The 15,653-nt window shown below is 39.7% G+C and overlaps 1 protein-coding gene across 3 annotated transcripts in view; it reads right to left on the bottom strand.

Moving 5' to 3' along the window:
• chd7 (chromodomain helicase DNA binding protein 7) overlaps positions 1-15,653 on the bottom strand; it is a 343,180-nt gene that overhangs the window by 107,543 nt on the left and 219,984 nt on the right. For all 3 annotated transcript variants that reach the window (XM_060822645.1, XM_060822642.1, XM_060822647.1), the window contains 3 exons: positions 11,455-11,592; positions 6,915-7,036; positions 1,262-1,505 (listed from right to left, as the gene is read on the bottom strand). In XM_060822645.1, coding sequence (XP_060678628.1) covers positions 1,262-1,505; positions 6,915-7,036; positions 11,455-11,592 — 504 coding nt within the window. The remainder of the gene's footprint in view (positions 1-1,261; positions 1,506-6,914; positions 7,037-11,454; positions 11,593-15,653) is intronic.

Genomic DNA, 15,653 nt, shown 5'->3' with positions numbered 1-15,653 from the left:
TGCTCTGCTTTTCTAGCACCACACTCTCGACCATGAATATTTCAACAGAAGTCTATTGCTTCCAAATGTTAGGAAGGGCCTCTGCAGGGACATGGGGGTGGAGTTGTTGTTACAGTTTCTGGTGCTGAGGTCAATGTCAAGAGGTCAATCTAGTTTCATTTGTTTTAGATTTAGTAGTGATGTTGTACAACCCTAACCTAACTACATGGCCATGCTAGGCCGTTTCAAAATCACACTGCCGTCTTTCTGGAGAGACATGTCAGCAAAGCTAAACTAGGTGCGTCTTTGTGATGAGAACTTATTTCAGCAGAAACAAATTACAGACACCTACTTACTAACATTAAAACTAATTTAATGAGGAATTAAGTTATGCTTTTTTCAAATTTAACAGCATATGTATTCTGTTTAAAATGATATAGCAGAGATTTTAATGTAGTCATCTGGATCTCTTAACCAGATAAACATTCTCAAAGTTAGATTGGTGAATGAAAACAGGCAAGTACTTCTGAACCAATGGCAGTGCTGAGAAGCAGCCAGGAGGGCAACCATTAGTTCAGACTGCTCAATACAAACAAGCAAGAAAGTTAGAGAATTTTCAGTCTGAAAAATAGATGAATTACACCAAATTTTCTTAAATTCGGAGAGACTAAGGAAGGAGAAAGAGTCAATCAGATTATAACTTCAATTAAAATACATGTCCAGCAAAGTGAAATCTAACTTGAAACTATTAAAAGGACAATTCAAGAAGCATGTGATGGAACTAGTGACTAATACAGCAGGTCAGTAAACCCCCAAAACAAACTATTTTAACAGTCATTAGATGCTGGTGGAAGGAGCATTAAAAAAAGCTTAAGAAAATTGCAAGTGTCCAAGGAATAATGTTGCAAATACATGAAATGATCTCCGAAATGTGCACATCTCATTAAGATCACAAAAAAGTTTTATGCTTGTAATTGTGTTAGCAACATGCATATTTTTAACGACCAGTGTCAACTAGCCTGTGCATACTAAAAGGGATAAAACAACTAAAATAAATATACAAACAATAACAGTTGGTTAACTAGAAATTAGGGCTAATAAATTCAAGTAAAATTAATCTGTAAAAAGAAATAATACACTTTGTAAATACTTGATACTTAAAACTTTTTATCTGAAACATCTTTTTGTCTGGGAAAACTGGTTTGTAACAATTCACTTCCAGCATTCCTATGTTTACTTCAAATTGAAACACAGATTTTTAAAAGTTATTTGTCATCCTTACCTCAGCATCCCTGAAGTACATCTCATATGCCTGAATCATTTGGCGGCTAGCCTGGCTGCCATGGTACACGGTCACATTCATTGCTGTCCAAGTGTGGAACTCCCTTTCCCAATTAGTGATTGTGGAAAGAGGTGCAATTATCAGGAAGGGGCCATGAATTCCCTTCAAGAACATTTCATAAAGAAATGTAATAGATTGAATAGTCTTTCCTAACCCCATTTCGTCGGCCAATATACAGTTTTGGCTGAAAAAAAAGGACAATAAATGAACAATGTACTTCCCCCAGTATAATAGCTTTTATTACATATTTCTATACAGTAGCAGTCTTCGCTATCCCATGACAACAGACATTTCACAAACGAATAACAGTACAGAAAAAAGGTAATCTCAGCAATACACAATACAAAGAAACCAAACAGAACACCATCAACCTGTAATTATTTAGCATTTTCATCGTAACAAAATTGTAATTTCTCAGAAAAATGTCTCAGTGTACATAGGAGCATGACAAAAAATAAAGCGCAAAGATGCAGGAAGGTAATTCCAGAGATCGGGACACACCTGAACGGCCATCAACTGTGAAGCAATTAAAAACAGGGATACACAACAGGCTAGAATTACAGAAGCACAGATATCTCAGAGCATTGTGGGGCTGGAGCAAAGCCAGAGATAGGGAGATATGAGACCATGAGATTTGAACACAATGATGAGAATTTTAAGACATGGTTTGACTGGAAGTCAATGTAGACCAACAAGCACAGAAGCAACAGTGAAAAAGGATGAGCTGCAAGACAAAAGCAACAGAGTTTTACATAAATTCAAGTTTACAAAGAAGAGAATGGGGTAGATTAGCCAGGCGTCTGTTGGAATGATAAAACATTTGAGGTAACAAAGGCATAAATGAAGATTTCAGCAGAGATGAAGTCTGGTAATGATTAAGAAATAAAAATAGACAATCTGAATAATGGCCTGAATAAGAGGTTGGAAGTTCATCTAGTAAATAAATCTTACAAAAGATCACAAAAAGACTGGCTTAATCTCAAGACCATGATCAGGGAGAAGCTGGAGTCAGTAGCGAGCAGACAGACCTTGAAGAGGAGACTAACAGCAATGGCTTCAGTCTTCCCAAAATCCTGTTGGAGGAAGTCTGTTTATTCACTTCTAGTTGTCAGTAAATTATCAGACTGCTTAGCTAACTATAGGTGAGTGCAAGGATGTGGTGGTGAGATAGAAAGCATTGCACATATAAGATCGAACAGTGTGCCTCTGGATGATGTTGCAGAGAATCAGCATCCAGGTGACACTTCAGCTTGGTGGGAGGATAGGGCCTTGGGGACAGCAGAGATGACAGTCCAGGAACAGGAAGAGAAGTAATTGCAAGTGATTTTCTTGCTACGATTAAATAGTTAAATATCCTTCAGAGGATGCCTAACTGTACAATGTTGAGCGTGAAAGCCTGATCTACAATCTGTGGTACAAAGACAAAGCAGCGGTAGAATCAACATTTACAGACTAAGCATTATAAAGTTCTATGCCTTCCCTTTTTCCATCATATGGCTAAACTTATACAATCTCCATTACTTCAAGGTATTTGAGGATCTATTTTTAACCATTGCTTTATTATTTGAATTCTTAAAAAAGAACAAAGCTGAGAACTGTTCAAGATTAACATTTGTAGGACCTTCAAAATTTTCTCCATGCTAAATCCTTTGGGTCACATCATGTCCTCCAAAAATAAAAGCAATTAGTAAAGAATTTTAATTATTTGGTTTTTTTTGGTGATTAAACTATTTCCCTTTTCCTGTCCACATCCTGGGCAAATCTCTCATATCACTGCAATCAAGATGAAAGTGGTAAAATAATATCCATCTGCACTGCACAAATACCATTACAGCAGCCACATTTATTTTTACATTCCAGACTACGTTACTTCACACACAACCTCAAAAATCATTGTCAATCTTATGTGCCCTGCTCCTTTAAAATCTTTTCAGAACTTAGATTCATAGAGATGTACAGCATGTAAACAGACCCTTCAGTCCAACTTGTCCATGCAGACCAGATATCCCAACCCAATCTAGTCCCACCTGCCAGCACCCGGCCCATATCCCTCCAAACCCTTCCTATTCATATACCCATCTAGATGCCTTTTAAACGTTACAATTGTACTAGCCTCCAGCACTTTATTTATTCACTAGTTTCAAATACCACCTCCCTTGGTTGGGGTTAATTTTTGTGCTACTGTGTCGATTTGCTAAACTCCTATCCCTCATTGCTTTAAAATATAGAACATAGGAAAAAGTACAGAACAGAACAGGCCCTTCAGCCCACGATGTTGTGCCAAGGATTATTCCTAATCTAAAATAAAATAACCGAATCTACATGCCCCTCAATTCACTGCTGTCTATGTGCATGTTCAGCAGTCGCTTAAATGTCCCTCATAACTCTGCTTCCATCACCATCGGTGGCAACACATTCCACGTATTCATAACTCTTCACATTAAGAACCTCACTCTGACATATCCTCTATACCTTCCTCCTAATATCTTAAAACTATGACCCCTCGCGCCAGTCAATCCTGCCCTGGGGAAAGGTCTCTGGCTACTGACTCTATCCATGCCTCTCATTACCTTGTACACCTCGATCAGGTCACTTCCCTTCCTCCTTCTCTCCAGAGAGAAAAGTCCAAGCTTAGTTGACCTCTCTTTATAAGGCAAGCCCTCCAGTCCAGGCAGCATCCTTGTAAACCTTCTTTGTACCCTCTCCAAAGCCTCTGCAACTTTCCTATAGTAGGGCGACCAGAACTGGACACAATATTCAAAGTGTGGTCTCACCAGGGACTTGTAGAGCTGCAGCAAAACCTTGTGGCTCTTAAACTCGATCCCGCGTTAATGAAAGCCAAAACACCATATGCTTTCTTAACAACCCTGTGCACTTGGGTGGCAACTTTGAGGGATCTATGCACTTGATCACCAAGATCCCTCTGTTCCTCCACACTGCGAAGAATCCTGTCTTTAATCCTATATTTAGTATTCAAGTTCAACCTTCCAAAATGCATCACTTCGCATTTACCCAGGATGAACACCATTTGCCATTTCTCAGCCCAGCTCTGCATCCTGTCTATGTCACGCTGCAGCCTGCAATAATCCTCGATACTATCAATGGCACCTCCAACCTTTGTATCATTGGCAAATTTACTAACCCAGCCCACAGCCTCCTCATCCAAGTCATTCATAAAAACTACAAAGAGCAGAGGCCCAAGAACAGAGCCCTGTGGGACAACACTCACCAATGCCGCCAGGCAGAATACTTTCCATCCACAACCACACTCTCCCTCTGTCAGCCAACCAATTCTGAACCCAGACAGCCATATCTCCCTGTACCTCTTGACTTCATGAATGTGCATACCAGGGAAATTTGCTGAAGTTCATATATACAACATCCACTGCTTGACTTTTGTCGACCTCTATCATCACCACCTCAAAGAACTTAATACGATTTGCGAGGCATGACCTGCCCCTCACAAAGCCATGCTGACTGCCTTTAATCACACTATGCTTTTCCAAACAGTCATAAATCCTATCCCTTAGAATACTTTTCAAAACCTCATTGACTACAGACGTAAGACTGACTGGTCTGTAGTTGCCAGGGATTTTCTCTATTATCCTTCTTGAAAAGAGGAACAGCATTCGCCTCCCTCCAATCCTCTGGTACGACTCCCGTGGAGAGTGAGAAAGCAAAGACCTTCGCCAGAGGCTTAGCAACCTCCTTTCTCACTTCCTGGAGCAGCCTAGGATAAATCTGGTCTGGCCCTGGGGATTTATCAATCTTAATGTTTGCCAAAATTAGCTTTGGCACATCAACTCATCAATCTTGATCAGTTCAGGCCCATTTCCCAGCTCAAAGTTCTCATTCACAACAAGATTCCTCTCCTTCGTGAAAATCGAAGCAAAAATCTCATTTAGGGCTTCCCCTATCTGCTCAGAATCCATGCACAAGTTCCCTCCACTATCCCTGATCGGCTCTACCTTCTCCCTGATCATTCTCTTATTCCTCACGTATGAGTAAAATGCCTTTGGGCTCTACCTAATCCTTTCCGCCAAGCCTCTTTCATGCCCCCTCCTGACTCTCCTCAGTCCATTTCTAACTCCTTTCTAGCAAGCCTGTAATCTTCTAAAGCTGTGCTAGATCCTTGCTTCCTCCACCTTACGTTAGCTGCCTTCTTCCTTTTGACGAGAAGCTCCTCTGTTCTCATCATTCAAGGCTCCTTACCCTTACCCCTTCTTACCTGTCTCAGAGGAACAAATTTATGCATCACTCGCAACAACTGCTCCTTAAACAGTCTCCGCATGTCTGTTGTGCCATGTCTTTGGAACAAATCGCTCCCAATCTGTACTTCCCAACTCCTGTCTGATAGCATCATGATTTCCTTTTCTCCAATTAAACATCTTCCCTTGGTAACTGCTCCTTTCCCTCTCCATGGCTATGGTAAATGTGAGGCAGTTGTGGTCACTGTCACCAAAGTATCTCCTGCCATGAGATGACATCAGTCCTGGCTCATTGCCGAGCACGGAATCCAAAATGGCCTCTCCGCTCATCGGTCTGTCTACGTACTGAATAAGGAAACTGTCCTGAACACACCTGACAAAAACAGTTCCATGGGAGAAAGTAAGGACTGCAGATGCTAGAGTACCAGAGTTGAAAAATGTGGTGCTGGAAAAACACAGCAGGCTAGGCAGCATCCGAGGAGCAGGAGAATCGACGTTTCGGTCATAAGCCCTTCAGGAAAAACGGCTCCATCCAAACCATCTGCACTGAGGTGGTTCCAGTCAATATTGGGAAAGTTGAAGTCACCCATAACAACAACCCTGTTACACCTCCATTCTTATAAATCTTCCAGTCTATGAGCTCTTCAATCTCTCTACTGCAGTGCTGCTCCCTTGCTGTTTCTAACTTCCACCCATACTGACTCAGCAACCTTTGTTTCCGTAGCTGTGATGCACTCTCTGATTAGCAATGCTACACCCCCTCCTCTTTTCCCACCCTCCCTGTTCTTTTTAAATGTTCTTAACCCTGGAACATCTATCAACTATTCCTGTGCCTGTGAAACCCACGTCTCCATTATCACCACAACATCGTAGCCCCAAGTACTGATCCATGCTCTAAGTTCATCACTCTTATTTTGGACACTCCTTGCATTAAAGCAGACACACTTTAACCAATCCCTTTTGTTTCATCATGAGAAACCTTTCCGATAGATTCACTACATCCTGTCACTGCTCTATCAACAACTACACCCCTCTTAGATGTGTAGCTCTGGTTCCCATCCCCTTGCCAAACTAGTTTAACCCCTCCCCAACCACACAAACAAATCTCCCAGCTCGGACATTTGCCCCTCTCCAGTTCAGGTGCAAAATCTTTAGTTCAAAATCTGGAACTAACATTTGCTAGTCAACTTTAAGCTCCTGCATTTTATCTAAAATCTAGATTGCGAAAATAGTATTTCATGGAATGTTAAAACTGCTATTGCACAAGGAGCTGGATCAAGCATACCAAACATAAAATGTTACCAGCATAAAAATGATTTTACACATCGCAGAACAACATCTTTATCTTCATTATTTAAATCTAAATAGCAACAGCAACAACCCACCTGTTGTACCAATTAAAGAGTAGCCAATTTACACCCTCCAGTTGATATTCCCTGAGTTGGTTGCCATTTTTATAGTCCCTCGAATGCTCCAATTTCGTCCAGAATTCTGGGAGTGGTCGCTCCTTTCAAGTACAAGAGAAAACGCACAGTGAGAAGAATATTTATCAATATGATAAGGCTTTTCGGGTCCAACAAGATTTTTGTTTTGACATTTAGTATGATCTGTATTCATCTCCTCACAATATTCCTCCACACATTCTCTAAAATTGCATTTGATTATATCTTGAACCCATTTACACTGTCTACTTTAGTGCGCTTCCCTAACAATGCATTCTGTAACCATATTATGCTTTGGGTGAAATATATTTGGTCAAATTCCTTTGCTTGCTTACATTATAACATTTGACTTTCATTACCTGAACTCATGACAGGCGATTAATTTGTCTAAATATAAAATTTCTTCACTCAGAGGCTCATGAACCTCTGTAATTCCCTGCCATAGAAGGCTGAGGAGCCAAAGTCACTGAATTTGTTTTAAGAATGATGTAAACTGATTTCGTGAAGCCAGAGGTGTCAATGAGTAAGGGGAAAGTGTGGGAATATTGAGATGGAGAATCAGCCATGGTCATGTTGAATGACAGACTGAGTTAGATGGGTAAAATGGCCTACTTCTATTTTCTTGATTTGGAGGTGCCGGTGTTGGAATGGGGTGTACAAAGTTACAAATCACACAACAGATTATAGTCCAACAGGTTTAATTGGAAGCACGAGTTTCGGAGCGCTGCTCCTTCATCAGGTGGTTGTGAAGTATAAGATCGTAAGACTCAGAATTTATAGCAACAGTTTACAGATGCAACTGAAATTATATGTTGAAAAAGATCTGGGTTGTTTGTTAAGCCTCTCATCATTTAGAATGACCATGTTGGTTTCAGTTCTTTCATATGCAAAGCCCAGAACTTCTTTTTGAAGTTACATTCCCAGATGAACTTTCAAAATAGGTGCCACGTCAGCCCATATAATGCATTGAAGGTGTGAGGTGCCCTGTGTGAGGCTGTCTGTGCCCCAATGATCAGGTTGGTTCTATTTCTAAAAAATGGATTTACAGAACCTTACATGGATCAATGTAGTTTTTGAGCAAAGTAAAATGTAATTCTGCAGGTAAAAATTCACCTCACAGACATGTCTGTGTGCACGTGCATAGTGCAGTAAGGTCATTACTGTAGTGTGACATGAACCCAGGGTCCCAGTTGAGGCCATTCCCATGGGTACCGAACTTGGCTATCAGCCTCTGTTCGGTCACTTTGTGTTGTTGCCTGTCCTGAAGTCCGCCTTGTACTTGCAGAATTAAATGTTACTTTGCTCAAAAACTGCATGAATCCATGCAACATTCTATAAATCTAATTTTTTTTAAGGAATAGAATCAGCCTGAACATTGGGGCACAGACAGTCTCAGATAGGGTACCTCACACCTTCAATGCATTAACAACAAGTGCCACGTAAGCCAGATGAAGTTCATTTGAGAATGTAACTTTAAAAAAGTTCTGGGATACACACATATGAAAGAACTGAAACAAACATGGTCATTCGAAAAGATGAGAGACGTAACAAACAATCCAGGCCTTTTTCAATATATAACTTCAGTTACATCACACTATAAACTTTTGCAATAAATTCTGTGTCTTATACTCCACAATCACTGATAAAAGAGCAGCACTCTGAAAGCTGGTGCTTCCAAATAAATCTGTTGGGCTATAACCTGGTGTTGTGTGATTTTTTAAAAACTTTCTATTTTCTAAGTTTCTATTATCCCTACATCATTCTGAAAATTTCAATTACGTAACTTCAAAGAATTCAATTTCACAGAGAAATTACATATATTCTTGAGTATTTTCTCATAGTTTAGACTTCAGATACGCTAATCATTTTCCTCCACACAGTTTGAACAAGAATATCATAACATCAGCAAACTCATACAGGAAAAATTCTTTCAATATATTCATTCATGGGATGTGGGCATTGTTGCCAATCCCCAATTGCCACATTGCTGTGGGTTAAGTCAAAAGCATGCAGAACAGGTAAGAATGGCAGTTTCCTTTCCTGAAGGACATCAGTGAATCAGAATTCCTGAGAACTGGCAATGGATATCATTAAACTCTTAATTTCAGATTTTCATTGATTTCAACTTTACCCACTACCATGGTGTATTTCGAACCCAGGTTCCTGGAGCATTACCTGGATTTCTGGATTAATAATTGAGCAATAATATTAGGCCAAACCTTCCCCTTAAATATTCCATCAATCCATGTTGGTTGTTATATTTTTGATAGTCTTAAAGGAAGCCATGCATTACATTTTTTTAAAAACTCTATTCGTTCTTCTAGTGATAATTTACTTTACACTTCCTTGCTTTGATTTGTCAATATGCAGAAACAATCTTTCATCCTTTCCAGGGAAAAAAAAATCAGATCTGTATGAAATAATCTAAATGAGGCTTAACTAATGCTTTGTACATTGTCAACATCACTATTTTAAACTCATTTTCCCCAGAATAACTTGATCCTTTCCACTTCCTTTTTAAAAATGAACTGCACTTCCTTGTTTTTCAACTTAAAATCTCACTGCTGGTTTCACTTTTTCATTACTCTTTTCTCTATATATAATATATTGAAAACTGTCTTTTTTCGATTATTTGAATTGATTAGAGTTATTATTGTCACAGGTGCCAGGATACAATGAAAACTACTGTTTTGTGTGCTAACCAAACAAATCATACCTTAGATTAGCACATTGAACTGAATGGAGAATTGTGTTACAGCTAGAGAAGGTGCAGAGAGACTCTAACATGAGAAGTCTGTTCAGAAGTCTGATAACAGCAAAGACTCTGCCCTCTTCTAACAAGAAATAAAAATGTCTTCTCAGACCAAGTGATCCCTTTTTAGAGGTACATTGCATGGGAACATTCTAGGTAGTGCTCAAAACAAAGGAAATCTTTAATTAATAGTTGGATGTCTTCAAAATGCCTCTGCATATATTCTACTGCTCAATTTGAAACAGCACTAGGGCCTCTGTTGCTATTGACTAAAATGTATAAAAAGCTCTAACTTCTGACTGTCAGAACTTTGAGAATAGTACACATTCTTCTAAAAGAGGTAATGTGTGTGTGAATTTCAGACTGAACCTGCATGATTTGTCCTGTCACTGTGTTGTTCTGAATAATATTATGATCCTATGCCGCTCATGAATGATATGGAGGTGCTGGTGTTGGGCTGGGGTGGACAGAGTCAGAAGTCACATGACACCAGGTTATAGACCAGCAGGTTCATTTAAAATCACAAGCTTTTGGAGCACAGCCCCTTCATCAGGTAAAGTTACTTCATCTGGTGAAAGGGCAGCACTATGAAAGCTTGCTATTTCAAATAAACCTGTTGGCCTATATCCTGGTGTCATGTGACTTCTGACTCTAGTGTGATGCATATAGTTAAAGAGTACAAATAGGATTGTGATGATAGCAGTTGGACGAGATGGGAGCAGTCTGAAATGGAACAAATGTTTGGATGTAGTAGCTCAAAATGTCTTCTCAAGACAGAAAGGCAATTAAGATATGCGAACTGTAGGGGACGTGGCTCTCAGCTGGACTGCAGTATTATGCCTTGTAGCCTATATCATTTCATCATGCTTATTTTCATAACACCAGCCATTCCTTGAGATCCTGTTCTCTCAGGCTTGTTTGGATGCTGGTTATGTGGAGCAGGTGACTTGTTACTGGTGGTTAATTACAATGGAAAACCTTGCCAGCCAAATTTATACACTTGTATGACAACAGATAATCCCTCATAAAAGGGGGAATATCTTAAATTAGAGATTTGACTCCAAATGGAAAAAAACAAACCCAGTTTGGATTCCACAAATTTCTTATGTGTTCTCTTTTTCCGAGCATATCATATGCATTAACTAGGACTAGCCTCTTATCTGTTACTTAAACAAATAGATTCTAAGTTACATATTAAATTTGTGGATATCCACTCAAAAAAAAATCAATTAGAGGAGACAACCACAATCTGCCTTTTATAAATCCATACAAACTGTCCATACTCAACACAATCTTAATCACAATAAACTCGAGACTGACTTGCATAATATTTCTTAATTAGTTCCTTTGTTTTAAGGAAAAAGCACACTAAGTCCAATTCTGGTTTCCAATGATTTTTAACTAGCTCTATCACTTCCCTAACCACCAATAGGGGCTTATGGATTTTTTTCTTTTAACCTTTTGAATACTTGCCTCAAGTAATCTTTCTTCCATATTCATTGACTGACTCTACAATCCAATTTCCATGTTAAAGCTGCTGCAAAATATTTCAGCATTTCTATTTTTCTTAAATATAGAATGGTCACCTTTGGTGCTAAAAACTGTTTGACTAACCTTACCCACAACTTATAAAAGGCACCATTTTGACAGTCAGCTTTCTTTCAGATTCTACAGGTTTTCAATTTTTAAAAAAAAAACTTTGTGAAGCTCAAGTAAAGAATTCAAACTTACCGTATACTCTGTTCTTGGTTTCATAGACTGCAGTTGGTGAAATTCCTCTATCTTAACTTGGTCTGTATCTGATTTCAGTTCCCAAGTGCTTTCTTCATATGGAAGAGAACACCATTTCACCAAATAATGGGTTATTGGCTATTTTGAAAACCAACAAAATTCATTTGGGATTACTAATTTGCATATGTATTTTATGCCAATACAGTAGCATCTTGACATACGAACGACCCCGTTCACGAACAAATCGGTTTATGAACAGGATTGTATGTAAAATTTTGCTTCAACGTAAGTACGAAATTCAAGGTACGAACGCAAAAGCTCTCGGGCCCCGCATGATCTCACTCAGTTTGTCTTTGCCGCGTGTGCTGTGAACAGCTGTCCAAGCATTCTTACGCTATCCAAACAATGGGGAAAATTGATTCTGTTCGCGAACCGGGTTCCGGAATGGATTAAGTTTGTAAGTCGAGGCGTTACTGTATTGAGAATCCTATGCACAAAAGCAAAACTTTGTTTTTTTTAAAACAGGACAGTAAGATACATTAACCATACTGATTTGATAAGAAGTTATAAATTTCAAACAAACTGTAAAAATAAGACCTAACAATACATTTTGTTTTTGAAAACAAGCATTTTAAGATTTTTACTGTCAACCAGTAGGAGCTCATAATGTAAAAGGTATCACATGAGCATAGAGAACAATCCTCTGCCTCCGCCATATCTGTTATTCCCAATTCCTGCACCGTATCTGTTCCCACGATGACCAATTCCACTACAGAAAATCCCCGATGGCCTCCTTCCTTAAAGATCGCAATTTCCCCTCCCATGTGGTCGATGATGTCCTCCAGCACATCTCCACTTCACTCACCTCCACCCTTGAACCCCAACCCTTCCAATGCAACAAGGACAGAACTCCTCTGGTCCTCACCTTCCATCCCACCAATCTCCATATGCATCTCATCATCCTCTACCACCTGCAAACAGACCCCATCCACCAGAGATATATTTCCCTCTCCACCTCTATCAGCCTTCCAGAGAGACCATACCTTGTCACATCAATCCCACTAGGCCACACCCCACTCCCAGCACTTTCCCTGCCACTGCAGAAGTGCAAAACCTACACCCACATCTGTCCCCTCAACTCTGTCCAAGGTCCCAAAAGGACCCTTTCACATTCAACAGAAATTTACCTGTACCTCCAGAAAGGTCATGTGTTGCACCCGACATGGTCTCCTTTTCATCGGGGAGACAGGACACCAACTTGTGGATTGTTTCAGAGAACATCTCTGACACCTGCACCAACTTCCCCTCCCACCCCACCAAGGACATGCAGGTCCTGGGCCTCCTCCATCACCAAACCCTAACCACCTGACCCCTGCAGGTAGAACATCTCAGCTTCCGCCTTGGGATCCTGAAACCAAAGGGAATTAATGTGGATTTCACCAGTTTCTTCATTTCCCCTCCCTCCACCTTATCCCAGTCCCAAGCCTCCAACTTGCACCGCCCTCTTGACTTGTCCATTGTCTTTCCCATTTATCCACTCCACCCTCCTCTCTGGCCTATCACCTTCTCCCCCTCCATATACCTATCGCATTCTTAGCTACCTCCCTCCAGTCCCACCCCTCACCCTTTTATCTTTCAGCCCCATGATCCACAAGCCTCATTCCTGAAGAGTTTTTGCCCGAAACATCGATTCTCCTGCTCCTCAGATGCTGTCTGACCTGCTGTGCTTTTCCAGCGCCACACACTCGAGCATAGACAGCAGGCAGAAAACAGACAGCATTCAAAAACTCACCCTCCTCTGATTGGTAGGATGTGACAACAGGGTTCTTGCTGGTGTCTATACTGGGCACTCAACTGTTCATAATTTATATCTATGACTTAGGTAAGAGAAGTAAAGGCATGTGAGAACTAAATCTGCAGATAACATAAAAGTATAGATATGTTAAGCGACTGGGCAAAGATCTGGCAGATGAGTCTAATGTAGTAAAGTTGGCTGAAGAACATCCTTTTAAAATAGAGTATTTTTAAATGGAAAACAGCTGCAAGATGCCAAGTTGCAGAGGAATCTAGGCATTACATCATGAGTCACAAAAATTGGTATGCAGGGGCAGCAAGCAATTATTTAGAGGGTTGTGCTTTTGTTAGTTGACATTTTAGAGGGTTGAACAACTTTGGAACATTCTGCTGCAGAAGGTGGAGGAGACCAGGTCTTTTGTTTTGAAACAGAGGTGGACAGGTTCTTGTTAGACAAGAGAATCAAAAGTTACAGAGGGTTGATAGGAATCTTTAAGATTAATGACAATCTTATAGAATGGCAGAGCAGGCTAGAAGGGCTGAATGACTCATCTCTGCTCCTAATGTATATGCTCGTACATATGTAACTAAACTCTTCAACATGACAAGTTTGATATTAAAAATCTGAAGTGATAAATAAGCATTTCATGGGAAAGAGCTGGTGAAATCCATTTTGATTGAATAAATTAAAGTTCAGCCTGTATTTCTTGCCTGGTGATTAACACCAACCAGCCAATCAAAATGAACTTAATCAATAACACAATTACAGAAATGTCCAAATTATTGAACAGGGAAGTTTGTACTTTAGCCCTGACACAATGAGATTTTTAGTTGAGTTGGGAAAATATTTTAAAGTGTGCAAGCAATGACAACAGAAGGCACCTGCACACTTTATTCATCAAGTAAGGGAAACCAGGCAGCACTTGCTCAAAGTTAATTTTATTTTCTTCATGTACAAGCCTTCAAATTCAATGTAATTAAGTTCTAAAACAGATAGCCATAACCTCGACAGAGGAAATTCAACTTTTTTTCAAGTATTATAGTTCAAAAATGTGAACAGCTTAAAATAAATACACCTGAAATGATCAGACTAATCTAAGCTGAAAAACAAAGTGGACCACAGTGGAGAAACATAGTTCTTTGAAGGTAGGGCTGCAGGTAGAAAGGCTAAGATAAAGGGAAATTGGGTTTGAACAGTTCCATGCCAAAGGGATAAGGCTGCATTTTCACAAGATGTTAGTCAACTACATGTGGATTAATACATGCACTACTGGATGTCTCTTTATAGGAAAGATACTAATATTAAAACAAAAGCACAAATAAAAAGTGTGTGTTGATGGAGAAAAGAATGAAACATCTAAAATTTTCACTGAAGAATTAAAACGTAAAAATAAGCTTGGCAGAGGACCATGGGACTACTCTCTTATTGAAGAGACAATTGATAGTAGCTTAACCGGAGGGTCACAACCCCTCAGGTGAACCAATGTAGGTAAAAACAATGACTGCAGATGCTGGAAAACCAGATTCTGGATTAGTGGTGCTGGAAAAGCACAGCAGTTCAGGCAGCATCCAAAGAGCAGTAAAATCGACGTTTTGGGCAAAAGCCCTTCATCAGGAATAGCAGGTATTCCTGATGAAGGGCTTTTGCCCGAAACGTCGATTTTACTGCTCTTCGGATGCTGCCTGAGCTGCTGTGCTTTTCCAGCACCACTAATCCAGAAAGTGAACCAATGTGCTTGGTGTGTCACTCTGCATTGCAAATTAGCTGTCCAGCCAAATGAGCAAAACGCTAACCATTTTGTGGGGTCCAACACTGGGAAATTGTTCCACAGAATTAGGAAATAAAGAAGGGGTGTAGATTACTGGATTGGCACTAGGGAAACAGAACGGAAGTTGTAAGAATTTCTTTCCTAACACAAGTTATTAGAAGATGGAACACTTTTTTTGCCACAGTAGCTATTAAGGTCGAATTAGATCAATTAAAATACAACTGGTATTTTTATGTATTTATACACAGGCTGTGGCAATTGCTGGCCAAGTTGGCATTTACTGTCCTTTTCTAACTGCTTTTGAGGTGGTGTTGAGGCACGTTCTTGAATGACTGCAGACCATGAGGTAGACTTTCGGTACTGTCAGGTAGGGAGTTCCAGGCTTTTGATTTAGTATTTAAAACAAACAAATATTAAAACTGGCAAAATACAAAGAAGGAAAATTGGAGAAGATAACCCCAATTTAATTGTTTTTTTTTGACAAAGTGCAAGGTGCACTTCAATGAAGATGAATAATGATATTTTTCTTCTTTCAGGAAGCCAGGACTACACTTGCTGGAGAAATCTTAGCATGATCTGTAGTTGGATACTCAGTCAAAATCAATTGCACTGATAATACCCATGCCTTTTTGGGTT

The sequence above is a fragment of the Hemiscyllium ocellatum genome, chromosome 4, assembly GCF_020745735.1.
Source record: "Hemiscyllium ocellatum isolate sHemOce1 chromosome 4, sHemOce1.pat.X.cur, whole genome shotgun sequence".
Lineage (NCBI taxonomy): Eukaryota > Metazoa > Chordata > Chondrichthyes > Orectolobiformes > Hemiscylliidae > Hemiscyllium > Hemiscyllium ocellatum.
Note: the sequence above shows the minus strand (reverse complement) of the source record. Positions and strands in the feature narration are given on the sequence as shown.